The 19,517-nt window shown below is 40.5% G+C and overlaps 3 protein-coding genes, 1 non-coding gene and 2 pseudogenes across 4 annotated transcripts; 2 read left to right on the top strand and 4 right to left on the bottom strand.

Moving 5' to 3' along the window:
• Positions 1-3,381: 3,381 nt before the first annotated feature.
• LOC137724753 (26S proteasome regulatory subunit 4 homolog) lies at positions 3,382-4,348 on the bottom strand (annotated as a pseudogene).
• A 1,812-nt stretch (positions 4,349-6,160) lies between these two features.
• On the top strand, positions 6,161-8,245 carry LOC137726922 (protein JASON-like). The gene is made up of 4 exons (XM_068465874.1): positions 6,161-6,351; positions 6,632-6,723; positions 6,894-7,932; positions 8,009-8,245. The coding sequence occupies exons 1-4, from the start codon at positions 6,265-6,267 to the stop codon at positions 8,090-8,092; spliced, it is 1,302 nt and encodes a 433-aa protein (XP_068321975.1). The 5' UTR covers positions 6,161-6,264; the 3' UTR covers positions 8,093-8,245.
• A 1,352-nt stretch (positions 8,246-9,597) lies between these two features.
• Positions 9,598-9,682, bottom strand: TRNAM-CAU (transfer RNA methionine (anticodon CAU)). The gene is given in 2 exon segments: positions 9,598-9,633; positions 9,645-9,682. It is a non-coding gene; the product is annotated as a tRNA-Met (tRNA).
• A 93-nt stretch (positions 9,683-9,775) lies between these two features.
• LOC137726265 (heterogeneous nuclear ribonucleoprotein 1-like) lies at positions 9,776-12,528 on the top strand. Its single transcript, XM_068465166.1, has 2 exons — positions 9,776-10,072; positions 11,084-12,528. Exons 1-2 carry the CDS (start codon positions 9,851-9,853, stop codon positions 12,158-12,160), a joined length of 1,299 nt encoding a protein of 432 aa, XP_068321267.1. The 5' UTR covers positions 9,776-9,850; the 3' UTR covers positions 12,161-12,528.
• A 464-nt stretch (positions 12,529-12,992) lies between these two features.
• On the bottom strand, positions 12,993-15,456 carry LOC137722019 (CDT1-like protein a, chloroplastic; annotated as a pseudogene).
• Positions 15,457-15,810: 354 nt separating this feature from the next.
• LOC137722005 (MDIS1-interacting receptor like kinase 2-like) lies at positions 15,811-19,128 on the bottom strand. Its single transcript, XM_068461015.1, has 2 exons — positions 16,449-19,128; positions 15,811-16,370 (listed from the first exon to the last, which is right to left on the bottom strand). Exons 1-2 carry the CDS (start codon positions 19,102-19,104, stop codon positions 15,979-15,981), a joined length of 3,048 nt encoding a protein of 1,015 aa, XP_068317116.1. The 5' UTR covers positions 19,105-19,128; the 3' UTR covers positions 15,811-15,978.
• Positions 19,129-19,517: the final 389 nt, after the last annotated feature.

Here is a 19,517-nt window from a genome sequence, read left to right on the forward strand (position 1 = left end):
GACATTCAAAACTTGCATGGCCATTTTTGCTGGAAGATGGATTCTGAAAATTGACTGTAAGCTATTCCCAGATATTCTGCCTTGTTGCTTCAGTTACATTTTCTATGAATGACTATTTGACTAAATTACGACCTGCGTTAAAAAAAATTTGCACTTTTGTAAAGGAAAAATATTTCATCCCTTATACTGAGTAATATATGTTACAACCAATCAAACGTCAAGTGTATATTATATAACAATTTGCATAGTTTTATTTCAAATGCAAAAGCTCAACCACAAACACAATATATATGAACATAAACACTTAATGAGATTATATATAAACACACAAATCACTGACTTGTTTCTTGCAGATAGAGGCTTGCAGAAGCAATCTCCTAAGACAAAAATTCGTCCCTACACCAGTGCAGCAGTCCTTGGACGTCTATCTTGCAGGATACAACTATCTAATTCAAGTTCTTGCACTAGAACTCGGATTCTTGGCGAATTGGTTGTGTTGTTCTCTTCAGTTTCTGATTCTATTGCCATATATATAATGGCATCATTTGAACTTCCCAACCGTTCATGCTTATCAGTTTTTGTTAAAAGAAAACCGAATGCAACTGTTCAGAAAAAAACTGAATGAAACTGTCCAAAAAATCAAAAACGTAACTTGTGTTTTTCGTCCAAGGCCCATCTTTGACATTTAATATATACACCCAAACTCTCCAAGTCTAAGGCCCAAGGTCCATGACTTTGGCCTAATTCAATTCAAACTATAAGTGAGTGAACTCACTTATAAAGAGTTGTTCCAAAAGGTGTATGGGCAATGTGGGACTGGCAGTCCCACATAACACAAGTAAGTTCCAACAATATATGGCATGAAATGAAAATTATATCGTCGGTTTTATAAAAAAAAAAAATACGTGCGCTTTTTTGACCGAGGTGTTTTATAATTGTGTACCTAACCTGTCTTTCCCTTGTTTTCTGTTTATTGACGGGTGTAGGGGTAAAACTGTAAAAGCATGCATGGAAGCCACAGGTCATGTGAATGAAGAACCAAATGAAGCTGGTCTTGATGACTATGGATGCTTCTGTTGTGCTAGGATAGCACCAAAATCTTTTGGAACCAACTCAAGCTAGCCCATAGGAAATTTATCAAATGAAAATGTAAGAACAAAATATTAAAGACACAAAGATTTTAACGAGGTTCCTCCACAGTCAGTGTAACTGGATTACGTCCTCGGAGCAGTAGGAGCTCACCCAATAATCCACTATCAACCAAATGGGAGTTTACAAAGTGTTGGCAATCTCACAACCCAAAAGCCCAATACACCCAATAGCTCTCACACACCAAAGAAACAAATAGAGAAAGAAATATAATGAATAATTTCTTCTCTATACATATAGCTCAAAGCTATTACAACAACAACTACTTTGGTGGATGATTACTAACCAATTGAAGCAACAACTTTCTTCTTCTGTTTTAGGCTCTCTGCAACTCTCCCTTTTTCTCTGCAACTCTCCCTTGCTCTCTGAAGAAAAGCTCTCTTTTCTCTCTTCTTTCTTCTCAACCGAAAATAAGCTCTCTACTTCTTCTCTCTTTATTTGAACCAACACCCACGGGTGTTGAAGACAACAAAACATCTTTTCCCTTTTTTTCTCCCCAAAACAAGGAATGTGTTGTCCACTTTTTTCTTTTGTTTTGTTTAATCACCTAAAGTTTTCTTGGACATTTGTCCACTTGGCCCCTTGGCCAATTATTCAACAATCTCCACCTTGGCCAAGTTCCGAAAAACGCCATGATAAGCCAAACAACACAATTAACACACAACATCACTCCCAATCACTAGCAAGAGAACAACTCATGCCGAGCCAAATGCTCCAAAACTCCTACTGCTCAACGCCTTCTTTATATAGGCAAAATGTGAGCCAAGTTCAAGCAATGAACAAACTTGGCTACACCAACAACCTTAGTCAACATATCAGCGGGGTTGTCTTTAGTTGGAATCTTCTGGAGAATGATTTCTCCTTCACCAACAACTTCACGAACAAAGTGATAACGCACATCTATGTGCTTGGTCCTCGCATGATGAACCTGATACTTAGCCAAATAAATGGCACTCTGACTATCACAATGCACCTCCACCTGCTTCTGATCAACCCCCAAATCTCTAATCAGCCCATGTATCCAAATGGCCTCCTTTATAGCTTCAGCAACTGCCATATATTCAGCCTCTGTAGTAGACAAAGCAACAGACGACTGCAAAATGGACCTCCAACAAACTGGCCCTTTAGCCATGGTAAACACATAGCCTGTAGTAAACTTCCTTCCATCTAGATCACCTGCATAATCTGAATCAACATAACCAACTGCAAAATGACCAATACCAGAGTCATCTCTCTCAAAGCATAAACCAACGTCTCGAGTACCATGGAGATATCTCAATATCCATTTAGCTGCTTGCCAATGCTCTTTACCTGGATTATGCATATATCGACTCACCATGCCAACTGCATGAGCAATATCCGGTCTAGAGCATACCATTGCATACATCAAACTACCAACCAAATTTGCATATGGTATATCTTTCATTTGCAGCTTCTCTTTATCAGTTTTAGGACACTGTAGAGAACTTAATTTAAAATGAGGAGCCAAAGAGGTACTAACCGGTTTGGTTGAATCATGAACTCCAATGCTATTCATACCATATTTTTATATCACATTTCTATACCATCTTAGGTGGCATCTGATGTGGACAGTCACATCATTTGAAAAATTTGCAAAACCTAAAGAAAGGAATAAGAAAGACTCCTCGTATACCACAATCATCATTTTATTAACTAGGTTTTCTTAATTATTAGTTTATTAAATAATAATGAACTAATTTAAAAATATGTTTAATTCAAATGATGTGGCTGTCCACATCAAATGCCGCCTAAGGTGGTATGAAAATGTGGTACAAAAACATGGTATGAATAACATTACTCCTCTCTTAAAGCAAGCAAACCAGCTTCAGTGCATATAGGCTTGATATCAGCCCCGGAAAACTCATCCTTGGTGATAAGAGCTCAATTCCAGTCATCGACTCGACCTTGACCTTGCATCAAGTAGCTATGGAGTTGGCGAGGGGAAGGAGATGCAAGCGTATATTTTTTGGTTGTAAAATATTGTAGTTTCAAATCTAACCGTTACAAGAGAGAGAAGGTTTAATAGCACGAGCCAACCTTTCCACACATGGCACAAAAGATAAAGCACCTAAACAAACTTACTAACAAAATCAAATTACACATTGACCCCAAAGCCTTACAAATTGACCCCAAAATTCTATTACTTGTGATTGAGGCAATCACAGTACATAACAATACTTCCCTTTTAGGAAATAACCTTGTCCACAAGGTTTAAACTGGAAAATCAGGGCATCGAGCCTTTAATTCATCAAAATCCTCCCACGATGCCTCTGTTGCTTCTTGCCCACTCCACTGCACCAGAAGTTGAACACCTGCCATATTACCTTTCCTGTACATCCTCCTAACAATGATTGCTGAAGGAGAGTCATACATTAATCCACCATCAGTCACCAGAGGCAAAACCATACTTGGAACCACACCAGTACCCAATTGCTTCTTGAGACAACTCACATGAAATACGAGGTGTATTTTAGTTCTCTGGCAATTTAAGCTTGTAAGCCGCAACTCCAATCTTCTCAATGATTTCATAAGGACCATAGAACCTAGGTTGCAGTTTGTGATAACGGTGAGGGACAAGTGACTGCAGTTGATAAGGGACCAGTTTCAAATATACCCAATCGCCCACAACAAAATGCCTCTCAGTTCTTCTCTTGTGATCAGCCTGAACTTTCTATCTATTCGGCCAGGATGAAGCAAGGCTGGGTCAAGGCTTTCAATTCTGTTTGTTGCCAGAATCACCTTGACATCTCCTCTTGAATCAAAACCATCCAACTGGTTAAGTAACTCCAACATTGTCCTCTGAATTTCACGTTCACCACCTGAAATGGGCATCATATATTCATACCTCTTTGTACCAACTGCATCAATTTCGTTAATGAAGGCGATAAAAGGTGAGAGGTTATCAGCAACCCTAAAGAGTCCCCTCACTAATTTTGGACCATCTCCCAAGTACTTCTACCAACAACACGCAAGAAAGTTGCTAAAGTAGAGTTTGCCACTGCCCTTTCAATCGAGATCTTGCCCGTTTCTGGCACTCCATACAGTATGACTCCCTTAATTTCAGTGGGAGCTCGGGAAGAGTCAGTGGGAGCTCAACAGCTTCTTTAATTTCCTGTATCTGGGCATCCAATCCGCCGATGTCAGCGTATGACTCCAACGGAGCTTTCTCGACCTTCATCACTGACCATATATAGGATCAACTTCATCTTGAAGAAAGTACGTGTTATGAATATGAAGGGGGCCGGGATTCTGAACTTGATTAGTATTGCTTAATGATTATCTAACGTGGCGCATTGCGTGATGGAAACTAAGAAAGTATATAACATGGGTTTGCGTTATCTAATCCTTTACTATAACAAAAATCACATAATAAATTAGTTCAGATTGATCCAGTATAATAATATCACATGTTAGACTGTTTAACAAGAGAATATTTCTTTATAAATGAGTGACGAAGGTAAGAACAAGTGCCTCAATGATGCGGTGTGGTTAATTCTTATTTTCCTTTTGTTTGCATACTCTTCTAAGTTCAATTCATCAAGATCTTTAGGGTCATTTGCGACAAGTACTTTCCATTTCCTAACTGTTGCCGCTAGCACCCGAGCACCTTAGTGACAAGTGCCAGGATCGTTCAACTTAGGCAGTTTTCATATACTCTAAACGAAATCAAACCAGCCGCATTGAGAACGTTCAAATTTACCAACTAACAACAACTATTTAACCCACTAACTCTACTAAAATGAAGTTTACCAAATTCTTTTGGTATTTTATGTTTTTTATTTGCTTATTTTATTTATTTAACAAACGATAGCCTCACATGTTTAAATTTTTTTCGATATGGTCGATATTTTCATAAAAATATCCAAAAAATTAGAGAAAGATATGGAAATTGGAGATGAAGTCTAAACTTCACCTCATATTGGAGAACATCTTAAGTTTAGACTGAAATCAACAGATATCGTCGATATTTTTGACAAATCTGTTAAATATCAAAGAAACTCTTATATTTCGTCCAACCAAATGTTTGACTATTCTTAAAGTTTGATTTAAATTTCCATCAATTCCATCGAAAGTAACCGATATTGATATCGATATTCGGTATATCCATCGATATAAGGTTTTCATGAGGCTGATCTTGAGCCGCCATCCAAGCACGAATACCTTCATTTAAGAGAATATTTTTGGTGTAGAAAGTCTCAAATTCAAGATCGCTCTCTCTAGGAGGTTGGCCGCCTATCCTAGATCTTCCCATTTTCAAGAAGATCCCCGGTTCTATCTGGTTTAGTATCAAGGTGATTCTGTTTCTGTTCCTATATATATGGGTCTGTGCACCATTTCCACGACATCGTTATGATCAATTAATGGGACTTGGCCGAAAAGTGTTCTTGCCTCTATCATTAGCTCGGACATATCGATATTTTCACTGATACTGATATTTTTAGTACTGCAATGGGCTAACAATAATGTGATTTAAATTTGTATTTGATGAGAATTGAATATAACCTCTTATTTAGACGTGAAATAGAATATCATTAAGGCGTCTACGAAACGAAATTTTTTTTAGTTACTACAGAAAAGCAAAAAGCAAAAAGAATTGAAGCTTCACCATCCAAGTCAGTCCCTCATTTAAGTGGTATTTTAATTTCTAAACTATTGGATCACACTTGGAGACGTAGGACCCACAGTCAACCGATGTTTCACGCTGTCAAATAAAAAAATCTTAAATTTTCCAGGCTGGGTGATGATTCACACACAGACCCTAACGGTCACTTCCCTTTTCTTTTCTCGAAAATTAAAGAACCCTTGGGGTGCTCTTCTGGTAGGGCCCCCTTCAAAAAGCCCCAAATCCTTCAAAAGTTTATGACCGTTTTGTCCCTTCCCCTTCCCTCCTGCTCCAAATCCTTCAAAAGTTTACTACCAACCCCAACGGCCTTCTCCCTCTCTCTCTCTCTCTCTCTCTCTCACACACACACACACACGTTGGGAAAGATGGAGATTTGAAATTGTGAAAACGCAGGACCCAAATCCTTCTTCTTTTGGAGAAAGACGCAATCTTTAGGATACCCTGAGTAGGGAAAGAGAGAGATCGAAATCATGGGTTGCTTTCTTGCATGTTTTGGTTCTTCCAAAGACAAAAAACGCAGGAGTAACCAGAGGTACAGGGTTCACCACAGAGACCATGTAAGTTTGTGTTTACATCTGTTTGGTTCCCGATAAAATTCTAGGAAAGAAAATGGATTCCTTACTGTTTCCGTTCTGGGGTTTAGTTTGTAAACAGTCCAGTGAATTCCGAACTTCCGAGTAAAACCCACATATTGTTTTTGATGAATTTAGGCTACATTTAGTAGTTTTTGCTTTTTGTTTGTTTTTCATTTTTATTTAATTGTTTTATTCTGGAAAAGTGTTGAAAGTTCAAGTCTTTGGATTGTGTTTCTTCTGAATTAATCTTTGTTTTTGGCAGAGACATACAAGTTTCGAGCCTGTGAAATCTGCCGTCTCTTCTGCACCGGTGGTTGAGGAAAAACCTATTATCCCGGCATTGGAAGAAGTCCGGTGAGTGATTGGCTTTCGTGGTTTTTTTTTGGGTTCAATTGCCTCTTAATTTTGTGTTTATCAGTCCACTGTTTTCTTTGAATGTAATTGCATCTGTTTGATTTTTTGAATTACACTTCATTTTTGGGGTTTTCGATATCGAAATGAAGTTATGAGTTTATGCTTTGTAGGGATAAGCCAGTGGAGGAACTGAGCTTCAGTACTCGAAAGAAAGTTACTTTTGATTCGAATGTCAAGACCTATGAGCATGTTTCGACCAACGAAACCCCGGATCCTTTGTTGGATAGTGAAGAGAATGGGAAGGAGGAAGAGGAGGGGAAGAACTTGGAAAAACCGTGCCAATCTAAGTCTTCCTCTGAAGATAGTACGGTCACTTCGAGCTCAGGGTCATATCCTCCTAATCATAGGTACCAGAATTGCAGGGATAGCGATGATGAAGACGAAGCGTTGGACTATGATGAGGACTGTGATCTTGATGGTGAAGATGAGGATGATTACGATGACGATGATGGGGAACTAGAGTACGAAGATGAAATTGTAGAATCAAACAGAGGGGTTTCTACACGTCAAGTAATGACTGAGGATTTTGATAGTTCAATGCCGATGAAACCAGCTGGGTTGAACCACAATGCGCGCGATAGGAGTGGTTATGTTCATTCGGTGCTAAACCCTGTTGAGAATCTTACACAATGGAAAGCTCTCAAAGCCAAAGGGACACCACTGATGAAACCTCAGAAAGAGAATTTCACACAGGATCAAGAACCCCGGATTTCATTCAGTTCAGAGCCAAGTTTGAACTTCAAATCGAAAGCCGATCAAGACAAGAAGCATTCAAAGAATTCCGACCAAGAAATGGCAGTTGATGCTAGCCTTTCGAACTGGTTGTTTTCATCAGAAAATACACCGGTTAACAAGGCCAGCACAACTGCTTTAGACACCTTCACACCTGAGAATAGCACGTCCCATGGATCAAACTCAGCGAGAAGCCATGAAGATCGACCAATTTTAGGTGCATTAACTGTTGAAGAGCTCAGACAGTTTTCGGCTTCATCTTCACCAAGGAAGTCACCGAGTAGAAGCCCTGACGAGATGGCCATAATGGGGACTGTCGGAACCTACTGGAATCACATGGCTCCTCCTCCCGCTGCCAAGAGTTCGGGTGCCTCGTCTTACAAAGGAATACCAAACACAACCAGCAAATACAGAGAGGTAAATGTCAAATAAGATTTGTGAGCCTCTCGATTAGGTCTTGACGGGTTCTGATAACAGATCTATGGGTTTGCAGGATAAAAGAGTGAATTGGCATTCTACCCCTTTCGAGACGAGGTTGGAAAGAGCTTTGAACAGAGGAGGTGCTGCTGAATTATGATTGATGATAATTTTTGTTTTTCATTAAGGAAAGAGGATTGGTTTGTGATTGTTATTATCTGGTGGTGATGTCTATTCTTTTAATTCTTTTGTGAATTATGATGCTGTTTTCTGTGTGACGCTTGCCCGTTGTAATATTGGAGACCTGGTTGAAATTATGGATTGTGATTTTACTAGTTTGCTTGAAATCATGCATGAGTTCCATCCACTCCGCGTGTCCGAAAGTATGTTAGTTATAACATCCTCTACAAAAATTGTTTCTCTGAAAACACGGCATTAAGAAATTGAGTTGAACTGCCCTGGGGGAGAGCACCTTCCTTGAGATGCAATCAATGATTAATTTGAGTTGAATCCCTAAGCGCAAGAACGCTGGACCAAAGCAGCAACAACAAATACTGACGAATCGGGGGATATTCCATTCCCGTAAAATAGACTCATTAGCAGCGGAATGTGCGATTTTCAAAGAACTCAACCGAAGTCTAATAGTGGGCTTGATTGAGTTGAGAACCACCGCAACGGGTTGACATGAATTCTTGAATCTACGGTTGTTCCACTCTCTCCACATACATGGTAGCAACAAGAGATAACTTCAATGCTATCGACGATAGAGATTTTCCCTTCCAATGGCTAGCAGCCCACATGACAAAAAGAAGCAAAGGTAGCCTTAGCCAAGGGACACTACACTTGAACACCGAGGACCAAATACCATCGGTAGAAGAACATTCAAAAAAGAGGTGGCAATGGGACTCCGTAGCACTAGAATAGAGAATACAATTTCTTGACAGTAGTATGGAAATGAAGAAAGAGAGAATATAACACTAAGGAAGAAGAACGATGAAGAAAATGCTTTGTGTATATTTTGCTCTTTTTTTTTTTTTTTTTTTTTTTGGGGTCCAAAGATAGACTTTATTTGTAATTTAATCGAAATGTTTACATCTATAACAAGAATATTAAATAAAAACTCAGGGTCTATCTCGTCCCAAACAAATGGATCACCATCTTTGGCAATAAACAAGGCAACCGTGTGAGCAGCCAGGTTGCTATCCCGACTATCTTACACTATAAGCTATTACAAAATAATATAACTAACTTTATCTGCATTAGTGATGACATGACATATTTATCATATCTCAAACATATCAGCAATGACATGGCAATATATGCTAAAACAATTGACAGTAGCCAACGAAACAAAAGTTAAAATCCTATCCACAGTAGAAAGCTTGCATTTAACGACCAACCAAAGAATAAAGCTCATCTTGAGAATATTTTGATTATACCAAACAAGTTTAGACCAAACTACCGTAGGCTTAGCTTGCCAAAACTTAAATTAGTCCAACTTCATCATAAACCGTATGTTTCAGAATTAGTTCATAGGTAGTTGAATAAATATTCGTAATTAGGTTATTCACTTGGAGTTATTCAATCCCAATGAGAATAGAAACGAAACCTCGTCCTTCCTAGACGCACGCGCATGCCGGAATTGAAAAAAGCAAAAACAGACGTTGGGGTGAGAGAGGCTCGAACTCTCGACCTCAGGATAACTCAGAAGCTATGAGACCTACGCGCTAGCCAACTGCGCCACCACCCCATGTGGATCTCCTTTACCGCTTAAAAATTTATATACATTGAACGGTACCCTCGTAACTACATTACAGTTCCCACGTGCTCAATTCGGTGTCGTTTTCAAACAAACCCTAGTCAGTAGCCCTTCCCTCCCTTCTCCTCGGCTCCTCCTTCCCCCTCTCTCTCTCTAGAAATGGACTCGGACGAAGGCAAGCTGTTCATAGGAGGACTGGCATGGGACACCAACGAGGACAAGCTCACCGACTACTTCAACCAGTACGGCGACGTCACCCAGACCGTCATCATGCGCGACAAGGTCACCGGCCGGCCCAGAGGCTTTGGCTTCGTCGTCTTCTCCGACCCCTCTCTCATCGACCGGGTTCTCAACGACAAGCACACCATTGACGGTCGACTGGTCAGTCACTCTCGCACGTTTCTCCTCTTCCAATTTTACCCTGCATTTCACTTTCGCTGCTAATTTTACTGGGTTTCTTTCCTTTTTTTTTAGCTTTTTGCGAGTGTTTTTGGTTCCGGGATTTTGATATCGTGTCTAAATGTGTTGTGGGTTTGGGTAATTTTGATGTTGATTTTGATGGGTGGTTCTTGTTTGTATGTTATTTAGCTGTCTTTTTCAGTGTTCTTGCATTCTTGAGGTTGCAATGTGTACTGGGTAATGCTGATTTTATGTTGGGATTGCATCTGCTAGCCCAGAGAGATTCCGGAATCAGTTATTTTTGCTTGTAATTTTGTTGGTTTTGAGCTCCATGTCTCGATTTTTATAAAATGTAGTTGCAGTTGGGATTGCCTTCGCTTATCTAGTCCGTTATGATTTTGTGTACATGACATATTTTATAAGATGCAATGTGTCTAAGCAACTGTTTTGGTTGATGAGGTTGCACATTTTTCTGATTTTTAATGGGGATTTCGTATTATTATCTACGTTTGTGTTCTGGGTGCTCATTGATGTGCAATTATACACATAATGTCCTTCAGGAAAATACTTGATAAGTCGTCAAACATAATGTCAGTAGTTTACCTGAAAAGTATGATGCATGACAACACCAACTTACCGTTACCGTGTATTCCTTCTAAGCACGGTTTGATGGTATAGGTTAGAAACTTTGTAAATTGGACACTTAGGGAGGTTGCATATTTTTCATTCTTGGCATGGTTTTCAACTGTAAGATTTTCCAAATACAACTTTTAACTAGTCTCAAAGTGATTGACTTCTAGAATCTAGATTACGAGAGGTTCAAGTGCTACTTTATTGTGTTTTTACTAAAATTTTGAGCTGATTTGTGCTACTTTATTAGGTTCTTCCCTGCCCTTTATGAACAAGCATATTGCTACTTTATTGTATATCTTTGCCCTGTCTGTAAATCTGTTTGTCCCTTTGTTTGTTAAAGGTTTTACTTTGATTACACAGGTTGAGGCAAAACGGGCTTTATCAAGAGAAGATCAACAGACATCCAATAGAACCGGAAACTTTAATACCACCAGGAGCTCTGGAGGGGGAGGAAATTTTAAGACCAAGAAAATATTTGTTGGTGGATTGCCTTCTACACTTACAGAAGATGGATTTCGTGAATTCTTTGAAAATTATGGCACCGTTACTGATGTAGTAATAATGTATGATCAAAATACTCAACGACCTCGTGGTTTTGGTTTTGTAACATTTGACACTGAAGATGCAGTTGATGGAGTACTACAAAAGAACTACCATGAGTTGAATGGTAAACTTGTAGAGGTAAAGCGAGCACTTCCTAAAGATGCAAATCCCAGTGGTGGGGGCCGTGGTGGGGGATATCAAGGTTACACTGCCTCTGGGGCCAGTACAAATGCATTTGATGGTCGAATTGATGGCAGTGGATATGTGCAGCCTCAAACTACAGCGGGTGGTTTCCCTCCATATTCTGGTTATGGTGCACCGGGTTATGGTTATGGGGTGGCAAATACAGGGGTTGGTTATGGAGGTTATGGAAGTTATGGTCTTGGTGGCTATGGAAGTGCCAATACTGGTTTTGGTGGTCCTGCAGGATCATATGGGAATCCAAATGCCCCTAATGCTGGCTATGTTAGTGGGGTACCTGGTGCGTTGAAAAATACTTGGAGCAACCAAACTCCGGGGTATGGTGCTACTGGCTATGGGGCTGCAACTCCTTGGAGTACTCCCGGTGGAAGTGGTGTTCCTTCTGCTCCTAGGGGTCAATCACCAAGTGGGGCTTCTGGTTATGGAAATCAAGGTTATGGTTATGGAAATTATGGCGGGAGTTACGCTTCTTATCCTGGTGGGTATGGGACCTCTGGCGGGCGTGGTGGAAGTACCCCAACAAGCAACTCGGGTAGTGCTAGCGGTGGAGAGCCACAAGGGACTCGTGTTGGTTACATGGGGAGCGGCTATGACAACACCAATGGTAATTCAGGGTACTCTAATGCATCGTGGAGAACTGACCCTTCACAGGCCACCGGTGGCTATGGTGGTTCTCAGTCCAGGCATGCCTAACATGAGAGATTTGAGAGATTTTGAAATTTCTTTCACAGGAATCCCTCATACGTGCGATCTTTTCTCCAGTCTGACAGCTTATGCATGAGAAGAGTTGAACTATCGTGAGACTGGTTGGATTGCTTGATTCTTGGTGGTAGTTGGCAGCAGTAGTTCTGCTAGAAGTGCCAATACATTCTAGTAGTAGTACATTCTTATTGAAATTTTCAGAATTTAGCATCTAGCTAGGTTGCTTATATTGTGCATGCTTGATAATTTTGGAGCTCTCTTCCACTTTCCACTCAACCCTCCCCCTCTCTCATGGTTTATATTGAACTTCACTGTTGGTATGATGATAGATATTCTTCCCAGTGCTGCATTTTGTTTTATTCAGTTGTGATGCTAGAAATTCGATGTTACTATCTTCATTTTTTGTGCTTGTTCAAGTAATATTGAACGCTTAATCAGGGCCCGAACCCACCAAATTTATATAGACAATGCTGCCAGTGCCAGCTTCGTTGTACCGAATTCCAGACAAATTACAAGGTATGCTGCTGCTGTTCAGAACACTTAGTTCTAGTACAAAGAGCAGCCGATTTTGGCTAAAGTTGAGCAGAAGAAAACAAAGATACAAATGGATTCTTTAGCAGAAAGACATGTATGAGGAAACGGTAGCAATCGACTAGTAAATTCGTGTCTTTAGTGTGCATCTTGTAGAAAATTTTTGCATTCATTCAAAGAACACGTCGAATAACATTATCGGAAGAAGCCTTGATTCTAATTTACATGCGTAGCCTGCTCAGATGCCCTTTACACTAACAACTAAATTATCGAAAACCTAGCATTCCCTAGCTCACTTTGCCGCTTCAAGCCGTGCAAGTATTGACTCAGGATTCGACATCTTATTAATGCTGCAAGAGGGGCGAAGTAATGACATTAGACAAGTCTATCAGGTTTTTATCTTTTCAACAGAAGATGAATACATTTCCATCAGAACTCATATAGTTTCTACTTCGAAATATGAAGAAAACTTACTGGAACATTAGCAAATCATCTTTTCAGAAATCCAATCGGGAACCAGCTCTACCAACAAGTTTAGCTGCTCTTGAACTTCCTCTGCAGAGAGAATAAAGAAAGAGTTCGGCTCACCATAACTTTTGTAGAAATAGTATCTTCTTTTGTTTAACAACTTGCTTCTGTCAACAATATCAAAATTGGTCCAAATGATCTTGTGCACAAGCTCTTCTTTTGTGATAACAGAATGGTTCATAGACTGAAGTGGGAAATGAATCGAGTTGAAGAGCTTTGGTAGGCTGGAAATCATCTGTTGCCGCCTTTTTGCTTGGGAGATGGCCGGATCTCGCTCCTATATTGCCTTTTTCTCCTTCTCTCTAAGCTGCATAAAGAGATATTGATACGTCTCAGAATTACAGTTCATTATCTTCAAGTTCAACTATGTAAAAGTTTCCATTATGACATGATTCTCAATAACTTTTGGGACTAGTTTAAGCACAATTAAATGCATCTATTCGAATAAAAAGAGGGAGCACGAAAACACACTACGGGCAGGAAAGTTCGTTAAATGAGGAAACAAGAATGGACAATCAATATAGACATACCGATTGTAAAAGATCCACGGGAAGAATATCATGAATGTTACTATCGTTTGATGCGCCACTCCTATCAGGAACTTCATCCTCAACTTTCTTATTCTTCACGAGCGTGTCAAATATCAACAACCTGGTGCTTGGAGGACGCATAGGCAACTTGTTCGGTGAGCTAGTAGCATTATCATCTGGGCTCATGTAACATCGCTTTAGAGGCTGCAATGCAGGCGTTTCAGCCCTCAACCTGGCTGGAGTTGAAGCAAGCTTTGTTGGAGTCGACTCAATGCTAGCACTTTTTGTGGGTAAATAATCATCATTTTCTACAGCGTCTATGCTTTGAGTCGGAGTTACAGGCACTTGGCCACACAATGAAGCACAAGCGGTATCAAGATTTGGTTCTGAAATTTCATCACCCTGAGATGATGACAAGGGAAGCTTGACCGTATCTGATCGCATATGTTGCTTCGTAAGACCAAATGGCTGGGGGAGAGTTTCTTCTGGAATTTCATAATCCTGAAAACATATTAAGCATTGTTAGACCACGTGTTATTCAGAAAGTAGTTCAAGAAATAGATTGCTAAACTGATAAGGAGAAAATCTTGACACCAATAACTTCCCAGATAACCATTCGATTAAAATTACACAGAGCAATCAACAAATTAAACCATATTAGTGATGCCATATCTGAAACTGAGTATTGGGGATACCTCGGGATGGGATTTCGAAAGATCAGCAAACCGCTCATGAAATGCTTCCTCAAATGCATACTCCCACCACCTTTGGGTTTTGACTTGCCATCGCCCTCCAAAGCATCAGCATTTATGGTGACATGAAGATCCGGCTTCAGACAACTGGTTTTCTCATCCTTAATGGTTAATAAGCACTTTCTTTATCTCAATCAGCTCGGGCATAACAAACTTCAGCTGAGCTAAGTGACCATATGTCAACCTCCTATAAATCGAGTTAGGAAAAAAGATCAACTTCCTTAAATATCCCAATTTCATTTTCTCAGCAAGCAAACAGTTAATTAAAAAGAAAGAAAATTTCTATAAAAAACACCTATCCGTTAAACAACAAAGCAATTTATATCGCAGCCCAATTTCATTTTCTCAACAACAAAGCAAAAGAAAATACCCATCCGTTAAACACTCGATTTGGGGGCAAATGTTGCTGAAACTAGGCTTTAATCCCCTCAACCGCAGCAACCGAATCGAAGTGTCCAAGCCTTTGAAAATATCACCCAACATCTCAAATCTGCATAAATAAATAAAATAAGCACATAAATTAGCCAACCCAGAAATGGAGGACCAAAATCACACACAGATATGCAAGACAACCGAAATTTGAAGCCTTACTTCACGGGTAGCTTCTCCGGGCAGCAGACACAAGTCTTCTTCGGGGTTTCCACTCCGCATGGATTGATCTGGTCCGTCCGTCGCTTCTGGGTCAAATCTCCGACGTTTTTGGCGGCGGCCCTTCTGATGTCTCCTATGGAGAGCGCGAAGTTGGCGTTTCGGGCACGGCGGGTGAGTGCTTCGGACTTCTGAGGGGTCTGGGTGCTCAGTGCCTCGTTGCCTGAGACTTTCGAGGGATTTGGGTTTAGGGCTTTCTTTTCCCGGCTTCTGGGTGTCCTGGATCTGAGGGTTTGCGAGGAACTCATTGCCGAGATAAAGCGAAATGCGGGATTCGGAATCGAAAAGGTGAGACATTGAGGGGCTGCAGTCACAGAGGAGGAGATGAAGAAGACGAGGAAGAAGAAGAAGAATCAGTGGGGAATTTACGGGGGTTTCAATGGCGGGAAAGATGAGCTGGCACCGGCGCGAACCGTTGCTTCCCGCCAAATAGATCCGTCGGCTTTCGCATTTTTCTTAAGGGTAGGCTGGTGGAGCACTCGTTTGTTTATAAAAAAAAGAAAAGGAGGGAAATCTCAATTAATTATATAAATACGTTATTTTATTTGGATTTCTTGCTTGATAATAATATTAGTAAGTATTATTGGTTTTGATTATGTGAGTTGTATGATTGATGCATGTTTCTTTTATTCCAGGGCCAAAAGATCTCAAACAGGAAAAATAAAGCAAACTAAAAATGAAATAGTTATTAAACACACTCAGAATGTTGTTTGGTTGATATATATTATGATTAATAGCTTCAAGCATAGATAAACATGAAACAAAAGCAATGGCCATTATGTGCCAATCTTATAGCTCAAGTAAACATAGAATTTGGCTCCTAGCTTCCATTAGCTTGTAGCCCCAGCCCCATTAGCTTGTTGATGCTCACAATACCAAATGGTTCAGGAAGGCAAGGCAGGGCTTGAGCTGATAGTTTTTGTGCCACAAAAGACATCGGAGGTCGAGATTTGGGATGCGCACGTGTACAAGCCAATGCTAAACTCATCACAAGCACCACTGCCTTTGCCAATTCATCGGTCGGAGGCTCAAGCCGTTGGTCTAACACATCTTTCAAAAGCAACCCTACATTGTCTTGCAATAATCTTGACGATTCTAATAGTTGGGATTCTAGCATATCCCCAGGGTGCTTTCCCATCATCACTTCTAGTGCTACGACTCCAAAGCTATATACGTCACACTTATCCGTGACCCGTATAGTCAATGCAAGCTCTGCATGTCAAAAACAGTAAACAATATCTTAAGATGCTGAAATTTATATGAACTTAAAATGTACAAGTGTTTCATTACCTGGTGCCATGTAGCCAAATGAACCAACAATATGTGTCCAGTTGGATGAATTAGTACTCAACAGTCTTGCAGTTCCAAAATCTGAGAGCCGAGGCTCAAAATTTTGATCAAGTAATACATTATTGACAGTTACATCGCGGTGCACAATTGGCGGAGAGCAGTCATTGTGCAAGTAAGAAAGTGCATGAGCAAGTCCTTTCAAAATTTTGACCCTTGTAGCCCAGCCAAGTTCAGTAATCCCTTCAACCCCACACAATGATTTTCCTAGACTGCCTCTCTCGAAGTATTCATAAAGCAAGAATATACAACCCCTCCTTGAACAAAAGCCGTATAGCCTTATGATGTTGCGATGTCGGATATTTATCAAAGTTTGGATTTCATTGTCAAAACTTCGGAGATTAATTGCTGGAATGTCATTAGAGTCTTCCGTGTTAAGCCTCTTAACTGCAACAACTTGGCCTGACTCCAACTCTGCCTTGTATACTCTTCCAAATCCTCCTATCCCAATGCAGTACTTCTCATGAAAGTCATCTACGGCTTTCACAACTTCCCCAAATGTAAACTTTACTTCCTCTTGCATTATCATTGACTCAAAATTCTCAAAGTTCTGAGAAGTTTTGATTTCCTGAGGGCGGAGCTTGGATCTCTTGCGTAATACTAAAAAGATAAAGAAACCAATGATAGTTTCAACCACGTAAAAACCCAAAAAGGATATGATGACAACAACGGCACTATTGATGTCGTTTTTTCTTTTCGATTTGTCGCCGGAGGAATTACATGCAGCCGTTCCCTTTGCATCTCTCCACATGCCATAGTTTCCGATAAAAGCATCACCCGGTGCCTCTCGGAAAATGCCACAAGTTGGAATTGGCCCTGTGAGGTTGTTATAAGAAAAGTCATAGATGGTTAGTGCATCCATGTTGGAAAAATACGATGGGAATTCCCCTGAGAGATGGTTGTGTGATGCATTGAAAATCTCTAATCCTGTGAGGTTGCCCAAGTTTGAAGGTATTCCCCCGGAGAGCAAATTGCTGCTGAAATCCAATAGGTAACAATATTGTAAATTGTCAAACATGTGGGGCCCCGGTGGTATTACCCCAGTTAAATTGTTATTAGACAAATCGAGAACCTCAATCTGAATGAAACTGCTGATACTCTGAGGGATCACTCCTATCAAATTGTTATTTGACAAATCGAGAAGCTCAATCTGAGTGAAACTGCTGATACTCTGAGGAATCACTCCTGTCAAATAGTTATTTGACAAATCAAGACGCTCAATCCAAGTGAAATTGCCGATACTCTGAGGAATCACTCCTGTCAAATTGTTATTTGACAAATCAAGACGCTCAATCCAAGGGAAATTGCCGATACTCAGAGGGATCACTCCTGTCAAATGGTTCCTGCTCACGTTCAGATATAGCAAGTGTAGATTTCCAATTTGACTAGGAAGTTCCCCACCAAAATCATTAGAGTCTAGGCTTAGAGTATTCAAATTTGTCAGCTGCCAAAGCTCAGGTGGAATATTCCCACTGAAGCTATTGCCTCGAAGATTCAAATCGAAAACTAGAGTCCAATTGGAGATCACGGAAGGCAAGATTGGACCGGTAAATACATTATCGGAGAAATCCAAGTGGAGAATGCTGTTCAGATTGGACAAGGACTGTGGCAGCTCCCCGCTAAGAAAATTGGAAGCCAGGGACAGGTGCGTGAGGTCGGTACAATGGCCAAGCTGAGAAGGGATTGAAGAGTTTAAGGAATTCATTCCAAGATCAAGGGACTGAAGCTCCCTGAGTTGACCTATGCTAGTTGGAATTTGGCCGCTGAAGTTGTTCCCTGCTAAATAGAGGTGTTGGAGCTTGGGAAAATTTGAAGCCAACGGTCCTTGGAATAGGTTATGGGTGAGACTTAAGTACTCAAGCTTGCCCAGTTTGGTAAATACTGGTTCTGTTATTTGGCCAGTCAACTGATTATGAGACAAATCCAAGAACGTCAAGTTTTGGCATTCAAATATAAATTCTGGGAATTCTGAATGGATAAAGTTTTGATTAAGATCAAGGTGTGTCAAGGAATGCATGCCTGAGAATTTAGACCAGTTTGAAGTTTTCAAGTGGTTTTCTCCAAGAAGCAAAAATTGTACCTTTCGGAGATTGCTGAGCTGGTAGGGAATTGTACCGTTGAGAATGTTGTTGTAGAAACTTAGGTACTTTAGCTCCGTTAAGAGGCCAATCTCCGAGGGTATTTCTTGCTCAAAAAAGTTGTTGCCCAAGTCCAAGATTGTGAGCCTAGAGAGGTTGCCAATGGCAGATGGTATAGGCCCTCCAAAACTGTTTTGATGGAGGTAGAACTGAGTGATATTAAGAAATGGGGTGAAGTTAAAGTGGGTTAGTGTGGCCGTGATCTCCAAGTTGGAGAGATGTATTTCGGAAACTGTTTTGGTATTGCGGTCACAGACAATGGCAGTCCAGGTGCAAAGGTTGTTGAGGTTGGCGAGGGACCATGAATCGAGAGAAGAAGGTGGATAATAAGAGTTGAAGCTATTCTTCCAGGTTATCAGAGCTTCTGCCTGCGTCCCCGGTGAGGAGGTGGTGGCCTTTGATGGAAGCAGGGAAAGCAAGAAAAAATGAAGGAGAAAAGGAGGCATCTGAAGTCTTTTCATGGTGTTATTTTTCAAGCTTAGCAGAGTTGCTCTGTTATTCTTCCAGTCAAGCAATATTTATCCTGCTTCAAAGCATTCATTCGAGCAGAGACTGAATAGTAGTTATCTGTATGATGATGTTGCTGTTTATTATAATTGTTGAACAAAGACTTGATACTAATTAACTAGATGATTTTCACCTAATCTAAACTGGGAGAAATTTCGGAGGTGTTACGCTTAAAGTTTCTAAACCTTGCTGTGCGGTGCTAATGTTGATTGACCCGGTCTAGTCTTCCCCTGGCCCCATCCATTTGTGCAGACTGAACAAAGTCCAGCCCCAGCGTGTGGGTTAAGGCATGGAAACGTGTCACACGCAAACACGACAAGCAAAAAGAAAAGATGATCCAGAAGAGTCAGCAGATGTTTTGATGAGT

This window comes from Pyrus communis, chromosome 2, assembly GCF_963583255.1.
Source record: "Pyrus communis chromosome 2, drPyrComm1.1, whole genome shotgun sequence".
NCBI lineage: Eukaryota > Viridiplantae > Streptophyta > Magnoliopsida > Rosales > Rosaceae > Pyrus > Pyrus communis.

Excerpts from the sequence above, each read along its gene's own strand:
- LOC137726265 (XM_068465166.1), top strand. The coding sequence starts at position 9,851 with ATGGACTCGGACGAAGGCAAGCTGTTCATAGGAGGACTGGCATGGGAC. Across the intron at positions 10,073-11,083 it reads ACACCATTGACGGTCGACTG|GTTGAGGCAAAACGGGCTTT; the intron begins GTCAGTCACTCT and ends TTGATTACACAG.
- LOC137722005 (XM_068461015.1), bottom strand. The coding sequence starts at position 19,104 with ATGAAAAGACTTCAGATGCCTCCTTTTCTCCTTCATTTTTTCTTGCTT. Across the intron at positions 16,371-16,448 it reads ATTTGGCTACATGGCACCAG|AGCTTGCATTGACTATACGG; the intron begins GTAATGAAACAC and ends TTTGACATGCAG.
- LOC137726922 (XM_068465874.1), top strand. The coding sequence starts at position 6,265 with ATGGGTTGCTTTCTTGCATGTTTTGGTTCTTCCAAAGACAAAAAACGC. Across the intron at positions 6,352-6,631 it reads GGGTTCACCACAGAGACCAT|AGACATACAAGTTTCGAGCC; the intron begins GTAAGTTTGTGT and ends TGTTTTTGGCAG. Across the intron at positions 7,933-8,008 it reads CAACCAGCAAATACAGAGAG|GATAAAAGAGTGAATTGGCA; the intron begins GTAAATGTCAAA and ends ATGGGTTTGCAG.